Consider the following 18986-nt stretch of genomic DNA (forward strand, 5'->3'; position numbering starts at 1 on the left):
TGCTACTCCTGTTTTGGTTACTAGTAATTACAGGCGTTCTGTAATTGTATATACATAGGCTTTTGTGAACTGTTCGGAAATAGGAGTTTGTGATTTTGTTGCTATATTTTATGAAGTTTTAACGCCAAGACTATATAAAAAAGCAAACTTGTAACATATTTTTATCATTATCATTATTATTTAGGCGACCGTTTACATTAAATTTCTATAAAATGTTATGTATGTATTCTGTATGTTACATACAAGCTGGCTTCTGATGGAATATCCAATTCTATCTTGTATCTTTAGAATGGAAGTATCTATATGAAAGGGAGACACTGACATGACATGAACAAAAACCTTCTTTAAAAAAGTATTTCTTTATCAACTGTATGTTTTAGCATCAAAAGAGATATAAAGAAAAAGATGAAGGCTTGTAAAAAACAAAATGTTCCTTTCGTTCTTGGAATCATCTATCATAAAAACTATCAAAGCATCAGTGATTCTTTTGCACTAGACATATATAATAAATAAATCAAGGCAAAACTTGTGTGTTATTATCAGTATCGATATTTTAGTGTCACGAAAAGAGAGATTTGATTATCACAAAATGCAAGAGGGATATCCAGATAGTTTAGAATAAATATTCAGATTGTACCTGTTTTCTCCATCGTTTGGTTAAATAGATCAACTGCACATTTGTCATAATAATTTGTATTTCTGATATATTGATAACGTAATATATAAGCACAGATAGTGCTTGACTCCCTTTTTATGCTATAGCTGCTATAAGTATTGCTGAATTGCTGTTAATAATAGGATTGGGGTCATTCCTGGCAGTTTTGGGTTCATTATGCCGATAGTTGTGTCCCAGCATCATACATTATGTCATATACAATAGTTAAAGGTTACCAGATATTTGGTAGAGCAAGTACTCGTTGTAAAATACTATGTATAAATTTGGGCCAATTAGAACACATTCTATAAATAGCATCAATCAATGCTCACGTCTGTTAAGGTATAAATAAGTAGATGGATGACAGAGAGTTCATTCTATATCCAGCGATAGAAGAAGACACATCGAGGATTCAACTAATGATTTATCCCAGTACCTTGATGAGGAAGTTATTGCAGTTACCCTGTCAGGGCGGATAAATCATTAAAAGGAAAATGTTTGGAGTTCATAGACTAAAGAAGAGTTGCAGAATTTCATCAAGGTTTCGAGCTATAGGGCTAGCGCATAGAAGTTTTACCTTAACAGTAGTTGTATGCTATAGACGATAGCAACTATAGACTGGGCATCGAAAAGCTGAGGCAGAGACATAGGTTCTGGTGATCTACTGAAATTGGAGATTTCCAGCTTATAGACGAGGTTCAGTGTTATTGGCGAAGTACAGCCAAGGCATCAGGGTTATACCTATATGGTAGTTGAATGCTGTAAGTGATAGCATATAGGCGCTGAACATCCAGGAGTCTGGTCAATCTTACTGAGTTGCAGCTTTAATTAAGAGAACATAGGCTGAACATCTATACGATAGGACTCGTACGTTGTTGTTCAAAGACATTGTCTGAACTGAACTTCGACACAAATACCAGTCAAGTATAGTATCTCCAGCCTATAGGAGTTTAAGCTGCTGAATTTGAGTTGAAGATTGATAGATGAAACATGGAATGATTTTTGCCATATTCCTGAAATTTTATAGCTCATAATAGAAATCGTTTTCGAATCACTGGTACACGAATCATTTAGGCAAGGTACCAGAGGAAAATCTGATATATAAGATATGTGGTCTCACCAGTTATACGTTTTAACAAAGGACATTCTATATCGTTTGTCAGCTAGTCTAAGCTTAACATAGTCACCCTAGCGATTGGACCCATATCATTGTTCAAAATACTAAAGGCGTAGGTACTTCCCTGTGTCATATAACTCGTATCCTGACAATATTATTATATTCTTAAACTTACATTTAAATAACAAACCAGGCGAGTAGTTTTAACATACTTTATGGATATCATTGTCGCAATGTTTTCCATTTTGTATCCTTCAGTGGTAGTAATTTAAAAGTAATGCAAGACTGATTGATTAAAGGGAAAAAAACAATGAATAATATCGAACAGGGAAAGCCACATTCCAAAAACGCAACCTCCCTAAAGGCACACACGAACAATACACACGCACGCACGCACGCACGCACACACACACACAATGAACCTACAAGGACAAAACAAACACATACAAGAACACATTGGGGAGATCGCCTTGGAACGGCCAGTGGCAAAACCGCCACTCGGGAGTTTAAACCGGTTTCTTGTGACCTTATCTCACTCTTACCCTCCACCATGTTCTAATGTCACAAGGCAGTGTAAATAAAAGTTATCGCCGCCAAGTGAAACCGTAACATACGGAAATTGACTTTCTAATGACTTCCATAAGAGGTAAAAATGAAGCTGGCTTATCAAGGCTTATTGGGTTCTGACCAGGCATCTGCCCATGCATATAAGCATTTATTTGAATAAACATAATATGTATTTGAAATAATTACTGCATTTTACTATCTTAAACATTGCATTTTGCAAATCTCAAAAAATATATACTTTATTAAAACTTTATATAAAAATAATTACTCCAGGTCTGTACCATATACAAATATATATTTGTACATTAGTAAGAAAAACTGCTTTAACTGAAGGCTAGATTGAATATATACCGGGATACTTTTTTGAAATTTAGCAGCCATTCTGAAATTCAAGATGGCTGCCATACTAATGGTCAAAACAAATCTTGCAAATGGAATTCTCAATAGGTGACACATTATCTTTTTAAAATTATTAGCATTATTATTATAGAGGGAGGATTATAATTCGACAAAGACCACAATCAGTGAAAAAGATGTTATTATTAAAAACCAAGGAAATGCATTGCAAATACATGTTCCAAATGGCACACCCGTAACAGACAAGTTGTATTGAAAACAACTTGAAAACTAACTTTTTTGAAACGCTTCAAGTTGATTGAAATACAAAAACCTTTAACATGACAATGTGTCTTTATATTGGCAAATATTGTAATTTATATAGGGGCATCACACGTTTTTGAGTATTATCGTCTGCAGACGCCCGAGGGTATGTTTCGGTCTACAGTAGGTCACAATCATATTTTTAGAATTTCCGCAGGTGTTGATACACAAACAGAAGTGTTTTGTCTCTATTCTCGCATACGAAACATGGAACGAAGAATAAATGTATTGTTTTCATATGTGATGATTGTGCGACCTTGTTCTTGGAAACGGTCAACATGTTTTAAATATCCATAACCGGGGATTACAAATCAACAACACTGCCAAAAACATATAAGGTTATAAAACAATTTTCTTTCTTGTATTAAAAACATGATATTAACCTTTTTTTTTCGCATACTACTAAAAAGGGGGATACAACTTCAAGAATATTATGTAAGACTTATATCAAGAGGTTGGCGTGCTCTAAGAGCTGCTCTGAGTTCTGTAAGATTTTAAATAAAACTATACAGATGTACACTTCCGAATATCATTGATAATTCTTAAAATAAACAATCGCGTAAATTTCATGTAATAAAATATCAGTACATTCTCGGTTATCCGAGCACTGTTCCCTAACGCCCAATTTGAAACTGAAAACAAGAATAAATTATCGGCCTTGACACAGCATTTCCAAAATAAAAATTATGAATGAACAGCGCGTGAATTTCCTCTTGTTAACATGCATTTATCTTCGGCTAATAATAAGCGGATCCGCGCAAAAAGGAGATAAACAATAAGGGAAAGCAAAGGTAAATTTTACTTGAAAATCCATTCTTTTCACAAGATCTAGCAAATACGAGTTTATTTCCTATGCTGTACAAAGATTTTGTCAGGGCGTAGATATACCTTTACCGTGTGAAGTTTACATCTTGTTGCAAGTATTAACTGCTACAATAATTAAATGTGTACAACAAAACGATAATTCGTAATATTTCGACGTATTGCGTACTTTAAATGAACACATAGGGCTTCCTAAACTGAGTGGAGTTTTGACGGTTGCAGCTAAGTGGAGTTTTAAGATTACTATAACGAAGTGGAGTCAGGTCGATTGCAATCAAGTGGAGAAAAGACGAATGCATCCGAGTAGTGTTAAGACAACTGTAAGAGAGAAACACGAATATAACCCAGTGGAGTTAAGAGGATTGAATGTTTGGGGAGATAAGACGAATGTTACCAAAAAGAATATAGAAGAATGTAAAAGATTGTAACCAAGTGAATTAAAGACAAATGTATCAGAGGTAAGTTAAACCATGGAGTTAAGACGAATGTGACTGAATGCAGTTAACTAAAAGATGAACTAAGCTGATGAGTTAAAATCCTTGCAAATAAGTGGAGAGAAGACAAATTAAACCAAGTGGAGCTAAGACAGATGTGACCGACTGGATTTAAAAGAATTTAAACCAGAAGAGAAAATACAAATATAACTTTAAAGGCTTAAAACAAGGAAGAATATCTACCATGGAAAGCCGCGTTCTAAAAACGCAGCCTCCCCAAACGCGCACACGATCAACACAAACACACCACACACAAAGCAAACACACAATGAAAAAACAAAAAACCACAACAAAGGAACACAGTGGGGCACCGCCTTGGAACGGTCAGTGGTAAAACCACCACTGGGGAGCTTAAACCGGTTTATGGTGCACCTAACCTCACTCTTACCCCCATCATATTCCAAAGTCACAGGACAGTGTAAATAAAAGTTAACCCCGCCAGGTAAAATCCTAGCATACGCAAAGGCAACAGTAAAACGCATGTACTCAATGCCTTTGCAGAAGACAGAGCAACAAGGGAAATACCCTTAAGGGCCCGACGAAACAGGCCAGAAGACGGACATCAAAATAGCTCAGTCCTGGTGGGATTTATCATAGAGTCCTCCAATTGTTCCGTCAGACACAATCAAAAAGGAAAGCGTAGCGTCCAATTGTAAAAGGGCTGAACACCAACTATGCGGTTTGTCTCAAAACAGTTGGGTCATAACCTCTTTTAATAAAACGTTTAATGACTGTACTAAACACAATTTAAAAATTGCCATGACCCAAAAACTTAGGAAGTTTGTAAATCATTTCCCCATAAAAACAGGTTTTGATATTCCTTCTCGCAGAAGTGTCTTTAAATTAAATTATGACGACTGTGACAGAGTAGAGCAATGATGAATGTAACCGAAGGAAGTTAAGAACAATGTAACTGAGCAGAGTTAAAATGCTTGTCAGTGAGTGGAAGGAAGACGAATGTAACAGAGTTGATTACAGAAGAATGAAATCAGTGGAGTTATAATGAACGAAACCGAGTGCAATTAAGACGAATGTAACTAAGAAGAGTTAAGAAGAATGTAACAGAGCAGAGTTTGGTAAGACGAATTTAACTGAGTAGAGTAAAGTCAAATGCAACCGAGTAAATTTAAGACGGATGTAAAATAGCAGAGTTAAGAAGAATGTGACTAAGTGGAGTTAAGAAGAGTGTAACAGAGTAGAGTTAAGAAGAATGCATCTGGGCATAGATAACAGGAACAGAACCAAGTAAAGTTGAAAAGAATGTAACTACGTAGATTTAAGAACCCTATCATTGTATGGAGTTAAGATGAATGTAACTGAGCAAAGTTAAGAAGAATGAAACCGAGTGTAGCTAAGAGGAATTAAACAGAGTAGAGTAAAGTCAAATGTGACCGAGTAAAGTTCAGAAGAATGTAACCAAGTAGACTTAAGACGAATGTAACTAAATTCAGTTAAAATGAAAGTAGTTGAGCTGAAATTAGGCCAATGTAACTAAGTGGAGACAAGAATAATATAACCACGGGGATTTAAAGAGAATATTATATTTCATAGCAAACACAAAGACAGATACATAGATATTTTTTCAGGTGAACATAATTATAGTTACAAACTATAAGTACAGTTATTGACTAAAGCTGAAACTGCACCCAATTAAAACATATTGCATTGTTAAAACCGTTAAAAATATGGTTAAGTCACAACTGTCAATTCCTATTGCCTTTGAACAAAGCCAAATCAGAAAGACGACTATTATAAACATTTTCTTTAGCTCCCAAGCTGTGAATAAGTTCAGGACATTTATTTTGGCATATTATATTCCAAAACATATTCTGGTTGAGGTGTTAAATCAAAGTGAGAAGTATTTCCTAGTTTTAAACCATTAGTTTGTCTTCATAGAAAGTTAAGTCGTAAATTATCCTTAGTTACAGTTTCATTCACCATGATTTCACCGAACAAAAAGGTATCAAGGCAGCCAAGGAATGTTACTACTGTTATGTCCATTACAAACAATTTTGAAATCTTTATACTGCTTTAGTTTGCGTTTGGTACCAAAAACTAACAAGAGGGTATTGATGACCCTGGTTCGCTCACCTGAGTTGTATGAGCTAAATGTTTCAAATGTCAAACTGATGATAAAATATAAAGAAAGTCAGTAGGTCAAATTCACGGTAAATGAAATTCAGTTTTACGATTTGTGTGCAAAATGGTGTATGTCATCAAAATTTCAAGGCTGTATCTTAACAAAACAAGAAAGTAGGTCAGTAGGTCAATGTCACAGTCAGGTGACATCATATTATTTGGAGTCATCAGGTAATTATGATTAAACAGTCTTGGAAATAGGATCAGATGATTTTTAAGTAGTTTTCCTATATAACTCACATAATAACTATGTGACCCCAGGGCGGGACCTCTTTTAAACCCCAGAGGCATAATTTGAACAATTTTGGTAGACGACTACTAGACAATGCATCATACCAAATATCAAAAGCCTAGGTCGTATGGTTTCAGACAAAAAGATTTTTAAAGCTTTTTTCTAAGTCTATATAAAACTTGGGAACCCGAGGGCAGGGCCTCTTTTCACGCACACAATTTGAACAATTTTGGCTGAAAACCATAAGACAATGCTACAAACCAAATATCAAAGGTCTAGGTGTTGTGGTTTCAGACAAGAAGATTTTTAAACTTTCTTTCCTATATAAGTCTATGTAAAACTTGGGACCCCCACCACCCTCACCCCCTCACCCCCGGGCGGGGCCATATTTGACCCTAGGGAGATTATTGAACAATCTTGGAGGACCACTAGATGATGCTACATACCAAATATCAAAGCCCAAAGCCTAGACGCACGACGGACATCAAGCGGTCACAATAGCTCACCCTTTCACATCGTGACAGGTGAGCTAAAAATTCAGTTGTGCTAAGATACACAGACAAAACATTGTCAGCAAACTAAGATGAACATTTTAGAACCAAATTTTGTATCATTTTAGATTTGGTTTTTGCAAAATGAAATGTACATTTTTAAAAACATGTAATAAATATGCTATTAACATACATGTACAAATGTTTTAGCGCCATACCGGTAAGAACTAAGATCAACAAAAACGTAGAGTACAAATTCTATATAATAAACAAACGCTTTTTACATAAGCATGTACTGAAATATTCTAAACGTTACTCCATTCCAACATAAGGCTCTCTCTCTTCAATAAACTAGCAACCAAATGTACCTCAGTAAGAGTGATTTATATAATATATTTGTATATCGTTACATGGTGTGTCCTCTAAATTTAGTTATGCATATTTATTGATTTTGAAATATAAAAAGTTGCATACCATATTTTATGTAAAAACATCTGTTTTTTGAAAAGGAAACAGAACTGTCACATTTTACGCCAAAGACATATCAAACGTAATGAAATTTTGAAAGGAAAATAAAAACAATATGTAAATATTTAAATAATTTGGAGTTGACTCTATAATCGCAAATATACATATAATTATTTTCAAATTGAAAGAGGCATTTATACAAAATGTATATTGTTATATATGCATAAAACTATTTAAAAAAAGAATACTTTTTGGAATTGAGTCACACAATACATTATCATTTAGTATAATGTACAAATAAATATATCCAATCAATAATACAATGCACATGAGGTTTGGGACAAGAGCAATGAATGATTTGAATTAATACCTCATATCGTAAGTTAAGAGCAAATATAATTAAAACAGTGATTGTCGTTGAATAGAATCATTGTTTGGAGTTAAGATGCGACAGAATTATATCAAGAAGGCACAGCTGGAGTGATATGATATTACGCATCTGAACTACAGACCATGTTCAATTCAAGAGCAAATCACTGTTTTAGATATATTTTTACGATTGTAACACGTTATCAATGTACATTATCTACAATTTCGAAAATATAATCAAACATTTGCCCGTTTTGTGTGGTTTTGTTCTTTTTGTACAAACTGAGTGTGTGTTGCATAATAGCACACAGTTCTAATCTTCTTTGTTTAATAGGAAAATAAATCAGAATGTGTTAGAATTCGATGTAAATGATATTTGAAACCAAAATGTTTATTCCTGTTTAGCGCCTAATAACATGTACTACTTGTGCGTTGTAAAAACAACAACAAAAAAATTGTATACTAAAATTTCATATTTGAAATATAATTTCAATATCTACAACTGATGATCCATAGTGTGAAACGGACATACTTCACGGAAACTAAATGCACGAATTGGACAACCGACCAGCAGCTTTAAAAAATGATAACAGTTTATTTTCAATGCACCAAACAGAAATGATAATGATATTGCCAAAGAGCCAATCTATGTTCAAATTCTGTTTACAAACGCTTTTCAAAAACGTGGTGTATTTGATAATACAGTGCAACCTCTGTTAAGCAACGCCCTTTGGGAGATACAAATGTTGACTGTAATGTAGATGCTGTTGTTCTGGAGAGGTAAATTTGATAAAATATTTCAGCTTAGGGAAATTTTGATGACGTTGTTATAAAGAGGTTTTTCCCTGAGAGAGGTTCGCTCCGGAGAGGTTGTACTGTATTTAAAATCATTGGAGTTCTACTAGTTAACTGTTTAATATTCTTAAAATATTTAGATATGTCTGAAATAAAACATTTATCAAAATATTTCGCTTTGTAGTCATGAGATAGCTGACACAACATTTTGAACGATGAAATATTGACGAATTTAACCATTTATTTCACATTTTGTCAAAACAAGTTGAACTGTTACCCTGAAATCTGATAAAATGACCATAAATACAAGCAATTAATTTCTAAAAACTATCTACATTCAAACACAGTGTAATGATTGCATTCAATGCAGTATATTATGATAAATTAATTGTTCTGAAACTATTTTTGCAAAAAAAAACACAATTTGTATCAAACGAACACGTGTTCGTATAGAGAACGTTATATTTACAAAATGTAGCTTGCAAAGCATTAAAGGTTGTATATTGATAGATTGTAAGATATGCCAAATATAATGCTATTTGTACATTTTTACACATTTTTACATCAAATAGTATCTAATGTGTGTCGTTCCACGGCTAATTTTGAATGTAAAATGCTTTGAAGAAGTTCAACATTACATACTTATCATATCTGAACATCAATAGCTAAAATTAGAACTCATACAATGTGTTCTTGTTGCAACACCATACATTCGTTTATAAACAATTATACTGCTACGTGTTTAAACCCATAGCGTATAGAAACATTAATTTCAAGTTTCATTTCAGGAAATATTCTGTAGATTCATTGCATTTATCACTTCTACATCCAGCATAGATCTCTAATGCAGCTTAATCAGATACTTAGTTTTATTTTCTTTTTCATTTGATAAAACTGTTACCATTAATCGTCATGTTTCCTTTTGTGTCAAAAAATACATCAGCTGCCATCTGTCACATGAAAGCTCAACACCTATATGTATGTTTCTAGAAGTTTGTACACCGCCTGTTGCCATTAATATTTACGTATGTGAGCGGGGTGGGGGATATGTTTGGAGCACAAATGCCCATAATATATTGCTACAAGAGAACGCAAGGGCATCAACAAAATGGATGTCAAGCATACAATTCTATAAACTAAAATAACACTTTTCTACTCTTGCTACTGAACGAAGAATTTCAATTGTACAAATAAGAAAGAAAGTGTGCTTTTATAGGTAGACATTTAAACATCTGTTACCCTAAAATCTGATAAAATAACCACAAATAAAAGCAATTAATTTCTAAAAACTATCTACATTCAAACACAGTGTAATGATTGCATTCAATGCAGTACATTATGATAAATTAATTGTTCTGAAACCATTTTTGCAAAAAAACACAATTTGTATCATATACAAATGAACACATGTTCGTATAGAGAACGTTATATCTACAAAATGTAGCTCGTAAAGCATGAAAGGTTGTATATTAATAGATTGTGAGATATGCCAAATATAATGCTATTTGTACAAGTTTACATCAAATAGTATCTAATGTGTGTCGTTCCACGGCTAATTTTGAATGTAAAATGCTTTGATGAAGTTCAACATTACATACTTATCATATCTGAACATCAATAGCTAAAATTAGAACTCATACAATGTGTTCTTGTTGCAACACCATACACTTGTTTATAAACAATTATACTGCTACGTGTTTAAACCCATAGCGTATAGAAACATTAATTGCAAACTTTTTTTCACATGCAAAGATTTTCATTTCAGGAAATATTCTGTAGATTCATTGCATTTATCGCTTCTACATCCTGCATAGATCTCTAATGCTGCTTGATCAGGTGTTTAGTTTTATTTTCTTTTTCATTTGATAAAACTGTTAGCACAAATCGTCTTGTTTCCTTTTGTGTCAAAAAATACATCAGCTGTCATCTGTCACATGAAAACACAACCTCTATATGTATGTTTCTAGAAGTTTGTACTCCGCCTATTGCCGTAGTAGTATTCCCTCCTCTTCTCCGGTCGTCGGTATTCATTACTTCCGCTACTATAACCATTCCCCTGTGAACAAATGAACCTTTTTGTAAAAGCTATTCGGCGGCCCGTTAAAGGAAACCGAAACATTTGTGAAGTACATATACTGGTTTACCAAAGACCAGTTACACAAAAACAGGAAACAATTTTCTTTCTTAAATAGTTTTGTGGGGATTTATACGTTACAATATCAGCTTCTCGGCTTTAAAATGTATTTGGAATTGCTCTCACAGAGAGCAAAGTAAAATAGCATACATATTATTCGATAGGTACGGTGGTTTTCATTGTTTTTAAACAAAAATCGTGTCTGAATAAGCGCGTTGCTTCTATGCTCTTACGGATAAAATATCATGCAATTGATAAGTATTATAACAATTTTAACATAGTTCTGATGCGTTTCATACACAAATCTATAATATAAGAAAAGATACAAAGAACAGAATAAAAACAAAATTGAGCAATTATTATTTCGAATGTTTAAATGATAAATAAAACAAGTCAAATGACCACTTACTTTTAAAAGCCAAATATTGAAGGGAATTAATCAAAATATTATATCTTTATGTTTTGATATCTTAGGAAAGTATTAATTTCATTGATTTCTTTAGTTTTATTAGGTATACAATATAAGTTAGTTATTCTTGTCTTACTTTTTTGAGAACTGGAAAATGAAACAGGTATTTCTATAACCAATAACTTGTTGTGTTTTTTTTCATATGACATTTTGTTTACGCTTGTTACAGCACGATCATTTGAAATTAGCTACAATAAAAAATGACCATATTTTCGAAGGATTTTTAATGTACATTTGAATACAGAAAGTACATGTATTGGTATATATTATTTGTAAAAGATTAGACCAAGACGTATTGTACACTCCATTTGAAACAGGGACATATAACAGGAACATGAGCACGTATGGTAATCAATTATATCTGTAACTTATATTCTTACCACTCCACTGTCCTTAGATCTATTAAGCTTTTCTCTTCGACCATAGTCCGGCCTCGGTGAACTTGGTCTTCCGTAATCAGGGGAAGGAGATCTTCGGCCATTCACATTGTTCCTCGGAGCTCTCCAGTCCATATCGTAATTTGCGTCCAAGCCTTGGTTGTAACTTAAAACCCTTCTTGGCTCTTCACCCGAGTACCGTCGGGTATCGGAGCGATAGAAATGGGCATCATTATTCGCAAGGTTTGGCATAGAGCCGTACAAGTTAGGCCTTGGTAGTTTATTAGGTTTCGCGTAGGCTGAACCATTGAGGTAACCATTGCGGTTTCTATAACAGCTACCGCCATTTTGTTGTTCATAGGGTAGAGACCTGAAAAAAAATACAAAAACAATTTGATTTGTGTAGTGAAAATAGTACAAGATGACGGCCATTAAACAGTAACGTAATACGAGAGGCTACAACATTTAATTGAACACTATGAAATATATATAATTGCGCATTTTCCTGTTTTCTTCATTTTGAAATCCTATAGATACAAGTACTTCGATTCAAAATATTGTTAGCTGCAAACGCGAAAACATAAGACAAATTAGACAGCATAGTTCGGTTTGTGGACTTTTGAAGATTCGCCATTCATATAGGTGTATGAAAAGTGGTAAAGAGCTCGAATATTATTATATTTCTATAAGCTGATTAAAAGCATTTGTCGTAAAACTGTGCAAGAATAAAAGCACTGGCGGAATTTAATAAATCTTTCCAAGCACGACCTACTGCAAAAGCACCGACTATCCTTCGTAGTATGATCTCAAGTGTAAATCTTCCGACATATGACAGATGTCCAAGCGGCTAGGAGTTATTCGAAAAAACATTTCTTTTTTGGTGCAAAAGGATGCATGAAAATGTAAGGTTCATCATGACAGCCCTGTACAAAGAAACAAACAAAAGGTATGTTCCTGGAGGCTATTTAAGAAAGTATGCCGACTATTCTATTTTTGATAAGGTTATGGAATAGATGTTTGTTTGTTTGATTTTGGTTTAACGCCGTTTTTCAAGTTTTCCAGGTATGTAAAGGCAAACAGTTAACCTAACCAGGATTCCTGGCCCCGTGTTCATAAAACATTTTCAGTCTCAGCTGAGTTTGATATGAAACTTTATATGTCAATTATGTCTAAATTGCATGTTTAAAACTAAATGTTAAGATAATAACTATTTTCAAATGCTTATCCTGTTTTGATGGTAAGTGTCAGGTGGTATTTACTGTTGAAGGTTTAGTAAAATAGATAGAGGTGGAGAATGAATGATTTCAGACACAATGTCTTTTATCAAATCTTCACGGAGAACATACGCCTCGGCCGGGATCGAACTAACGACCCCGCGACCCGTAGATCTACGCTCTCCCTACTGAGCTAAGCAGGCGGGCTTGTGTAATAGATGCGAATAAGCTGTTGCGTAACATGTGAAAAGGAGAGGATGATCGAGAAACTAAAGAGCGTTAAGCGTAAGATTTCTTGTTGGGCCCGGAACATCTGCTGAAGATAAACTTTAGACGATTCGAATCTTGAATAGAAGAACTAGCTAAACGAAACTAACTTAAAAGCTGGTGTTCAAAAAATACAGTCAAACCTGTGTTAAAAACCACCTCTGAACAGAGACCACCTGGCTCTAAAGACCACATATTTTCTTTCCCATTTTGAAATTACAATGTATTTTAACCTGCAAATAAAGACCTACTCCCAATAAAGACAGCATTTTGGCTCTCCCAAGGGTGGTCTTTATAGACAGGTTTGACTGTACAGTGATTCAAATTTATTCAACATTGATCCAGGTATCTCTAAACTGGAAACACAATACTATTTCCAGCTCCTGAGTTCTTTTGAATGATGTATGATTTCATACATTTCAAAAGAAACTACAAGAAGGAATAACTCGTTACGGAAAATGTTGATAAAAGGTAATGATAAATGGAAAACAAGAAACTAATTAATTATCATTACAACTTGTCCGTCTTGGTGTAAACTTAATATTCAGAATGGATTACTTCTGTCACGAACAATAAAATATTCATCACTATGTATATGTATTTTTTTTTTTTTTTTCTTAAAATGGAGCCTTTATTGGTCTTTATAGACAGGTTTGACTGTATTTTCATACATATCAACATCTAAATGCAACTGTAACCGCTCGCTTAGCTCAATAGGAAGAGCGCAGATTTACGAATCGCGGGTTTGTGAGTTCGATCCCCGGGCGGGGCATATGTTCTCCGTGAAGATTTGATAAAAGGCACTGTGTCTGGAATCATTCATTCTTCGCCCCTGATTCATGTGTGGAAGTTGCGAGGAATACTGGTAAGGTTAACTGCCCGCCGTTTCATAACTGAAATACAGTTGAAAAACGGCGTTAAACCCTAAAGAAACAAACAAAAATGTAAAACCAACGGCTTAAAATACCACGGTGTATTCATTTAGAACAAAATCCCTTTCCTGTTGATCAAACATATCCATGTTTAAGAAATGCTCAACAAAGTCTATACACATAAAATTGGTTTACTATTTACCTATAACTATTTACGGAGTTCCTGTCGTATGAAAAGTTCTGACCGTCTCTCATATACTGGCTATTTATTAAAGAACCGTCGAACGACTTGAAGGCATTGTTATCCATGTTCCTCATAGACATTTTCTCAACTTCCTTAACCTTGGCTGCTTTCCATCTGGAAAATATGAAACACTGTCAAGCATACTCAAAGTACCTTAGACTTAAGTACTAGCTCTGTGAGAGAGGAAGTAGTTCTAAACTTTAAAGACAAATTAATGTTTAGCTTTCGTAGAAAACATGTTGCAGCTGGTGCGTCCAGTAAAAGCGATTGCTACCTCGATACTTATCGAATTGTTTTATACACCTGTGGAAAAAATATATGGAAGTACAACTAACCATATGTTTAGTAACATGGTGAAGTTAAATATAAAAGTTGAAGTTATTTTCGAGGATAATTTGCAAATATACTACATTCTGACTTCTATAGTCTTTCATTCATATAGTCAATGTACATATATCTAGTTTGATTATTGTAATTATATTCACCTGCATACTGCAAAGACAACGACTGCCAATATAAAGACAACAGCTCCAAGACTACTCCCCGTTGCAATAAGAATTTTTTTGTGATCTAAAATAGATAACAAGATTCAAAAATAACATACAATGACCATGCTTCATAACATACGTATGTATACACATCGGCACTTCTGTTAAAAATGTTGAAATCCAGTTAATCTAGTTAAGTGCTTTCGGTACCGACACTAATCAATCCGAATTGAAATGGTAATCACGAATGACGTCATCACTGATTAACAAAGAAAATAACTTTCAGCTAAAATTACACGTGACCTACTTATTTTAAATTAATTTGCCTTGAACAGTACATAAAACTTATTGCCTTAGTTTCTTATGATTGGTTTGAAATATGATACGTATTTTATAGACACTATGTAATATATTAATGTGTATATACCTCTTAATTCAATTTCTTGTCTTTATTAACTTTTCTTTCTTATTTGACATATCAAAATATAATAATATTCCAATAGCTAACTAGGGTAGCGCTCATTGACTTAGCCTAAATAAAACTCTTAACTTTGTAGGTTTAAGCTAGTGGACCATTTATGATAAGTATTCTCCCTACACAATTTCAGCATTCTCCGTTTTTTACGGAAAGCCATGCACCTTTTGAACTACACACTGTATTAACGCCCAAAGAATGCCAAAATGCCTAATGAGAATACGTTATCACCAAGTGTCGAGCTTGATTTAATTCAAAGTTAAGCGCAGTCATTTTTCGAAATTTCCATTTTATGAAGCAAATGCATGGCGACAACGTAGTCCTTTCAAGGTACGCATGTCGTTACTTATGTCCATATAAAAAAGCAGACGCAATTAATTAAATGACCAGATGGGAATTTAATACATATATGTTTCGAAGAAATACCTGTTTCCGCTAATTGTACGTCCTCGCAAATTTTCCCAGTCCACCCATCACGACACCTACAAATTGCTAAAGCTATCAGTAACATAACTGTGTAAATATATGATCTAGGTACAAGTTGTCATAGTGTTTTGTAAGGATTTTGTTTTTCTGAAATAATGCATTTATTTTCAATAAGTAAGTCTCTATGTCAGTGTTCGACCTATACAATTTCGAGAGAAAAAAACATCAACGATAATTTCTTTACATGTATATCATGTATATATTACTTTATTGTTTATGGAATATTCTGAAAATTTCGTAAGGTGACTGTTGAAGGTTTATACATTTATTAAATTCATGGCCACAAATTAGTAGAAGTTATTGGCTCAATATAACTTGAATAAACCTAATATAAAATACTCGTTTCGTTTTTGTTGGGTTTAAAGTCGCCCCGACACAATTATAGGTCATATGGCGACTTTTCATCTTTGATGATGGATGAAGATCCCAGTGACCCTCCGTTCATTATTTCTTAACGAACTGGCACCTGAGTAGAACCACCGACTTTCTGTCAACCAGCTGGATGGCTTCCACACATGCAGAATTCAACGCCCTAAGTGAGGCTTGAACCCACATCGCTGAGTGACAAGTGGTTTTATGTCAGCGAGTTTAACCACTCAGCCACGGAGTCCCCTTAAATACTCATTACTCAGCTAAATATAAAGTGAACCAATAAGCGGTGATAAACATTATGACTTTGGTACATAATGCATAATTCTAACACGATCCGATTCATTTTCCTATTAAACAAAGAAGGCTGGAGACAGTGATTTATTAAACAACAATTCACTGCTCTGACGTCACAACTATTACGTCATAGCGTCAAGCGGCGTAACGGCGCGCTGGAAAAGAACCCGACTGAAAACGGGCAAATATTTAATGCATGCCGACAAGGTGTACTTTAAAGTCCTTGATAACGTGTAGAATCGAAATAATATATCTCATTTAGTGATTTGCTCTTGAATAAATCACTGTTTGTCGTTCAGATGCGTAGCATTATATCACTCGGGCTACGCCCTCGTGATATAATTCCTTCGCATCTGAACTCCAAGCAGTGATTTATTCAGCGACAAATCACCGATGAGATATATTATTTCTTAAATAGATAACTCATGACGAATAAAAAGAATAAATTTTCATTTTTCCCTTTTTCAATTTAAGATTGATATAAAGCAAACCAAAGACAAAAACAAACTACAAGGCAAATAAACATTCTATGAAAGTTTAAGAAATGCCATCGTTACATTAACATTATAATTGTTGAAGGACGACCATTGTACAATTAATCACTCTTTAACTGTTTCTGTTCATGCGGTCTAGTAACTGAAGAATGCATATATGAATGAAATTGCATCAGTCTTTAAAACAATAGGGTAAATTAAGCGTATTAAATCTTTTTAACTGTACATTACATTTTAGCGTTAGCTATAACCCTTCAACTTTTGTAGGGCGGTGTAATCCATAATCATATCCTATATAGAATACTCTTACATGATTCTGTTAAAAAAATAAAACGATAACACGTATTGATTCGATGCACATATTAGCCGCACCATGAAAAAATCAACACAGTGCATTCGCGACCAGTATCCGCATCCGCGCAGTATGGTCAGGATCCATGCTGTTCGCTAACAGTTTCCTTAATTGCAGTAATATTTGAAAGCGAACAGCTTAGATCCTGATCCGACTGCGCGGATGTACAATGTTGATTTTCTCATGATGCGGCTCATATCATGTTTAATACTTACCTGCACTCAAAATCGGTGTCCTCATTAATCATATGACATGAACCGTAATTCTGGCATGGATTTTCATTACAGGTATTATTTGAAACTGAAAATGTATGAAGATGCATATTTAGATAACTGAAATAGTAATTGGTCGAAAGTATTAAATACCAGAAATATGCCCAAAATACAACCGACTCACGTTTAAACAAGTGTGTTTTGTTGGCAAATAAAACACGTTTTGGAGTTCAGATAGGTAGATTAAAACATCGTGTTTTATTTGCCAAGAAAACACGCAAAAGTAAAATCTATTTCAACACGTTCGAGTTACACCAGAAAGGGATACTAATCTGGAATTCTTTATAGGTGAAATAGCCAAAAGTAAATCATTTTGTGTGTTCCAATCAATAAGACAATGCACGGTAAATCCATCTTTGTATATATTAAAAAAAAATCTTAAAAGTATTAGAACACGTTTGGACCCTATGGCCTTTATCAAAATCACCACGTCCGTCCCGGCCCAAATTTCACGAAAAAATTACGTTTTCCAACTATCTAATATCAGCTTCCTTTCAAGCCATTTTGATACATTCGTGGTGAAAGAGATAAAGTAACTGAAACATTAACAATGAAAAGAATTGTTCAAACAGCGTTATCTTACGTATGTACTGTTACATAAACAAAAAGAAACGAAGTATTTGATGAACAAAAAGATAGGAAACACACTTAAAGCTATAATACTTGTGATATAATAAATACCTACTATATGAATTTTAATATAGATATTAAAGCACGTATTACCTTTGCATTCATAATCCGATTTGCGTGTGTAACCTTTCTTACACTCACAATGTAATTCAGCTTTTATGTATTGGCATTTTGTTGAGTCAGGGTTGCAGAGATTATTTTGTGGTATACTGCATAATCCATCACTTTGCTTATCTGAAATACAGCACACAGAAATAAAAATAAATGTTTGTAATATCCAACTCCAAGGCACCTGGTTAGGAGGAACATGATTTATATCCTGATAAAAATAAAATATGAAATAATTCACCGGTTGTATTACACAAATGCATTCAATCATAATGGCATTTACATTATGGAATGTCTTTTCTCTTCAGAGTGTAACCTAGAAAACTTCCATGCAGTATGCAAAAAAAGTATTTATACACCTATCAATAGTGACAGATTCATCAATTTGGCAACATTGTTTAAGATTTTTTTTCCCAAATACATGCCATACTATAGAATATACTGAAGATGATATATTTATTGGGCTCAAGTTGTTTTAGCCAATGTACCTACCTTTTTATTACCATCTTAGAATGAGATATCTACTTCTTACGACCAGTTTAACTATACTATATTTTTTTGCATCCAATACTGCATATATACAATCTTTTAAGTATTTTATAAAACATACTGACAACAAAAGTAGCAGA

The 18986-nt window shown here is 33.9% G+C and overlaps 1 protein-coding gene across 1 annotated transcript; it reads right to left on the reverse strand.

Annotated features, from left to right (window-relative positions):
- Positions 1-5846: 5846 nt before the first annotated feature.
- Positions 5847-18477, reverse strand: LOC128551084 (uncharacterized). Its single transcript, XM_053531446.1, has 7 exons — positions 18343-18477; positions 17563-17647; positions 15776-15831; positions 14872-14956; positions 14345-14500; positions 11793-12159; positions 5847-10865 (listed from the first exon to the last, which is right to left on the reverse strand). The coding sequence occupies exons 2-7, from the start codon at positions 17592-17594 to the stop codon at positions 10773-10775; spliced, it is 789 nt and encodes a 262-aa protein (XP_053387421.1). The 5' UTR covers positions 17595-17647; positions 18343-18477; the 3' UTR covers positions 5847-10772.
- Between the last annotated feature and the right edge of the window lie 509 nt (positions 18478-18986).

This window comes from Mercenaria mercenaria, chromosome 19, assembly GCF_021730395.1.
Source record: "Mercenaria mercenaria strain notata chromosome 19, MADL_Memer_1, whole genome shotgun sequence".
NCBI classification, from domain to species: Eukaryota; Metazoa; Mollusca; class Bivalvia; order Venerida; family Veneridae; genus Mercenaria; species Mercenaria mercenaria.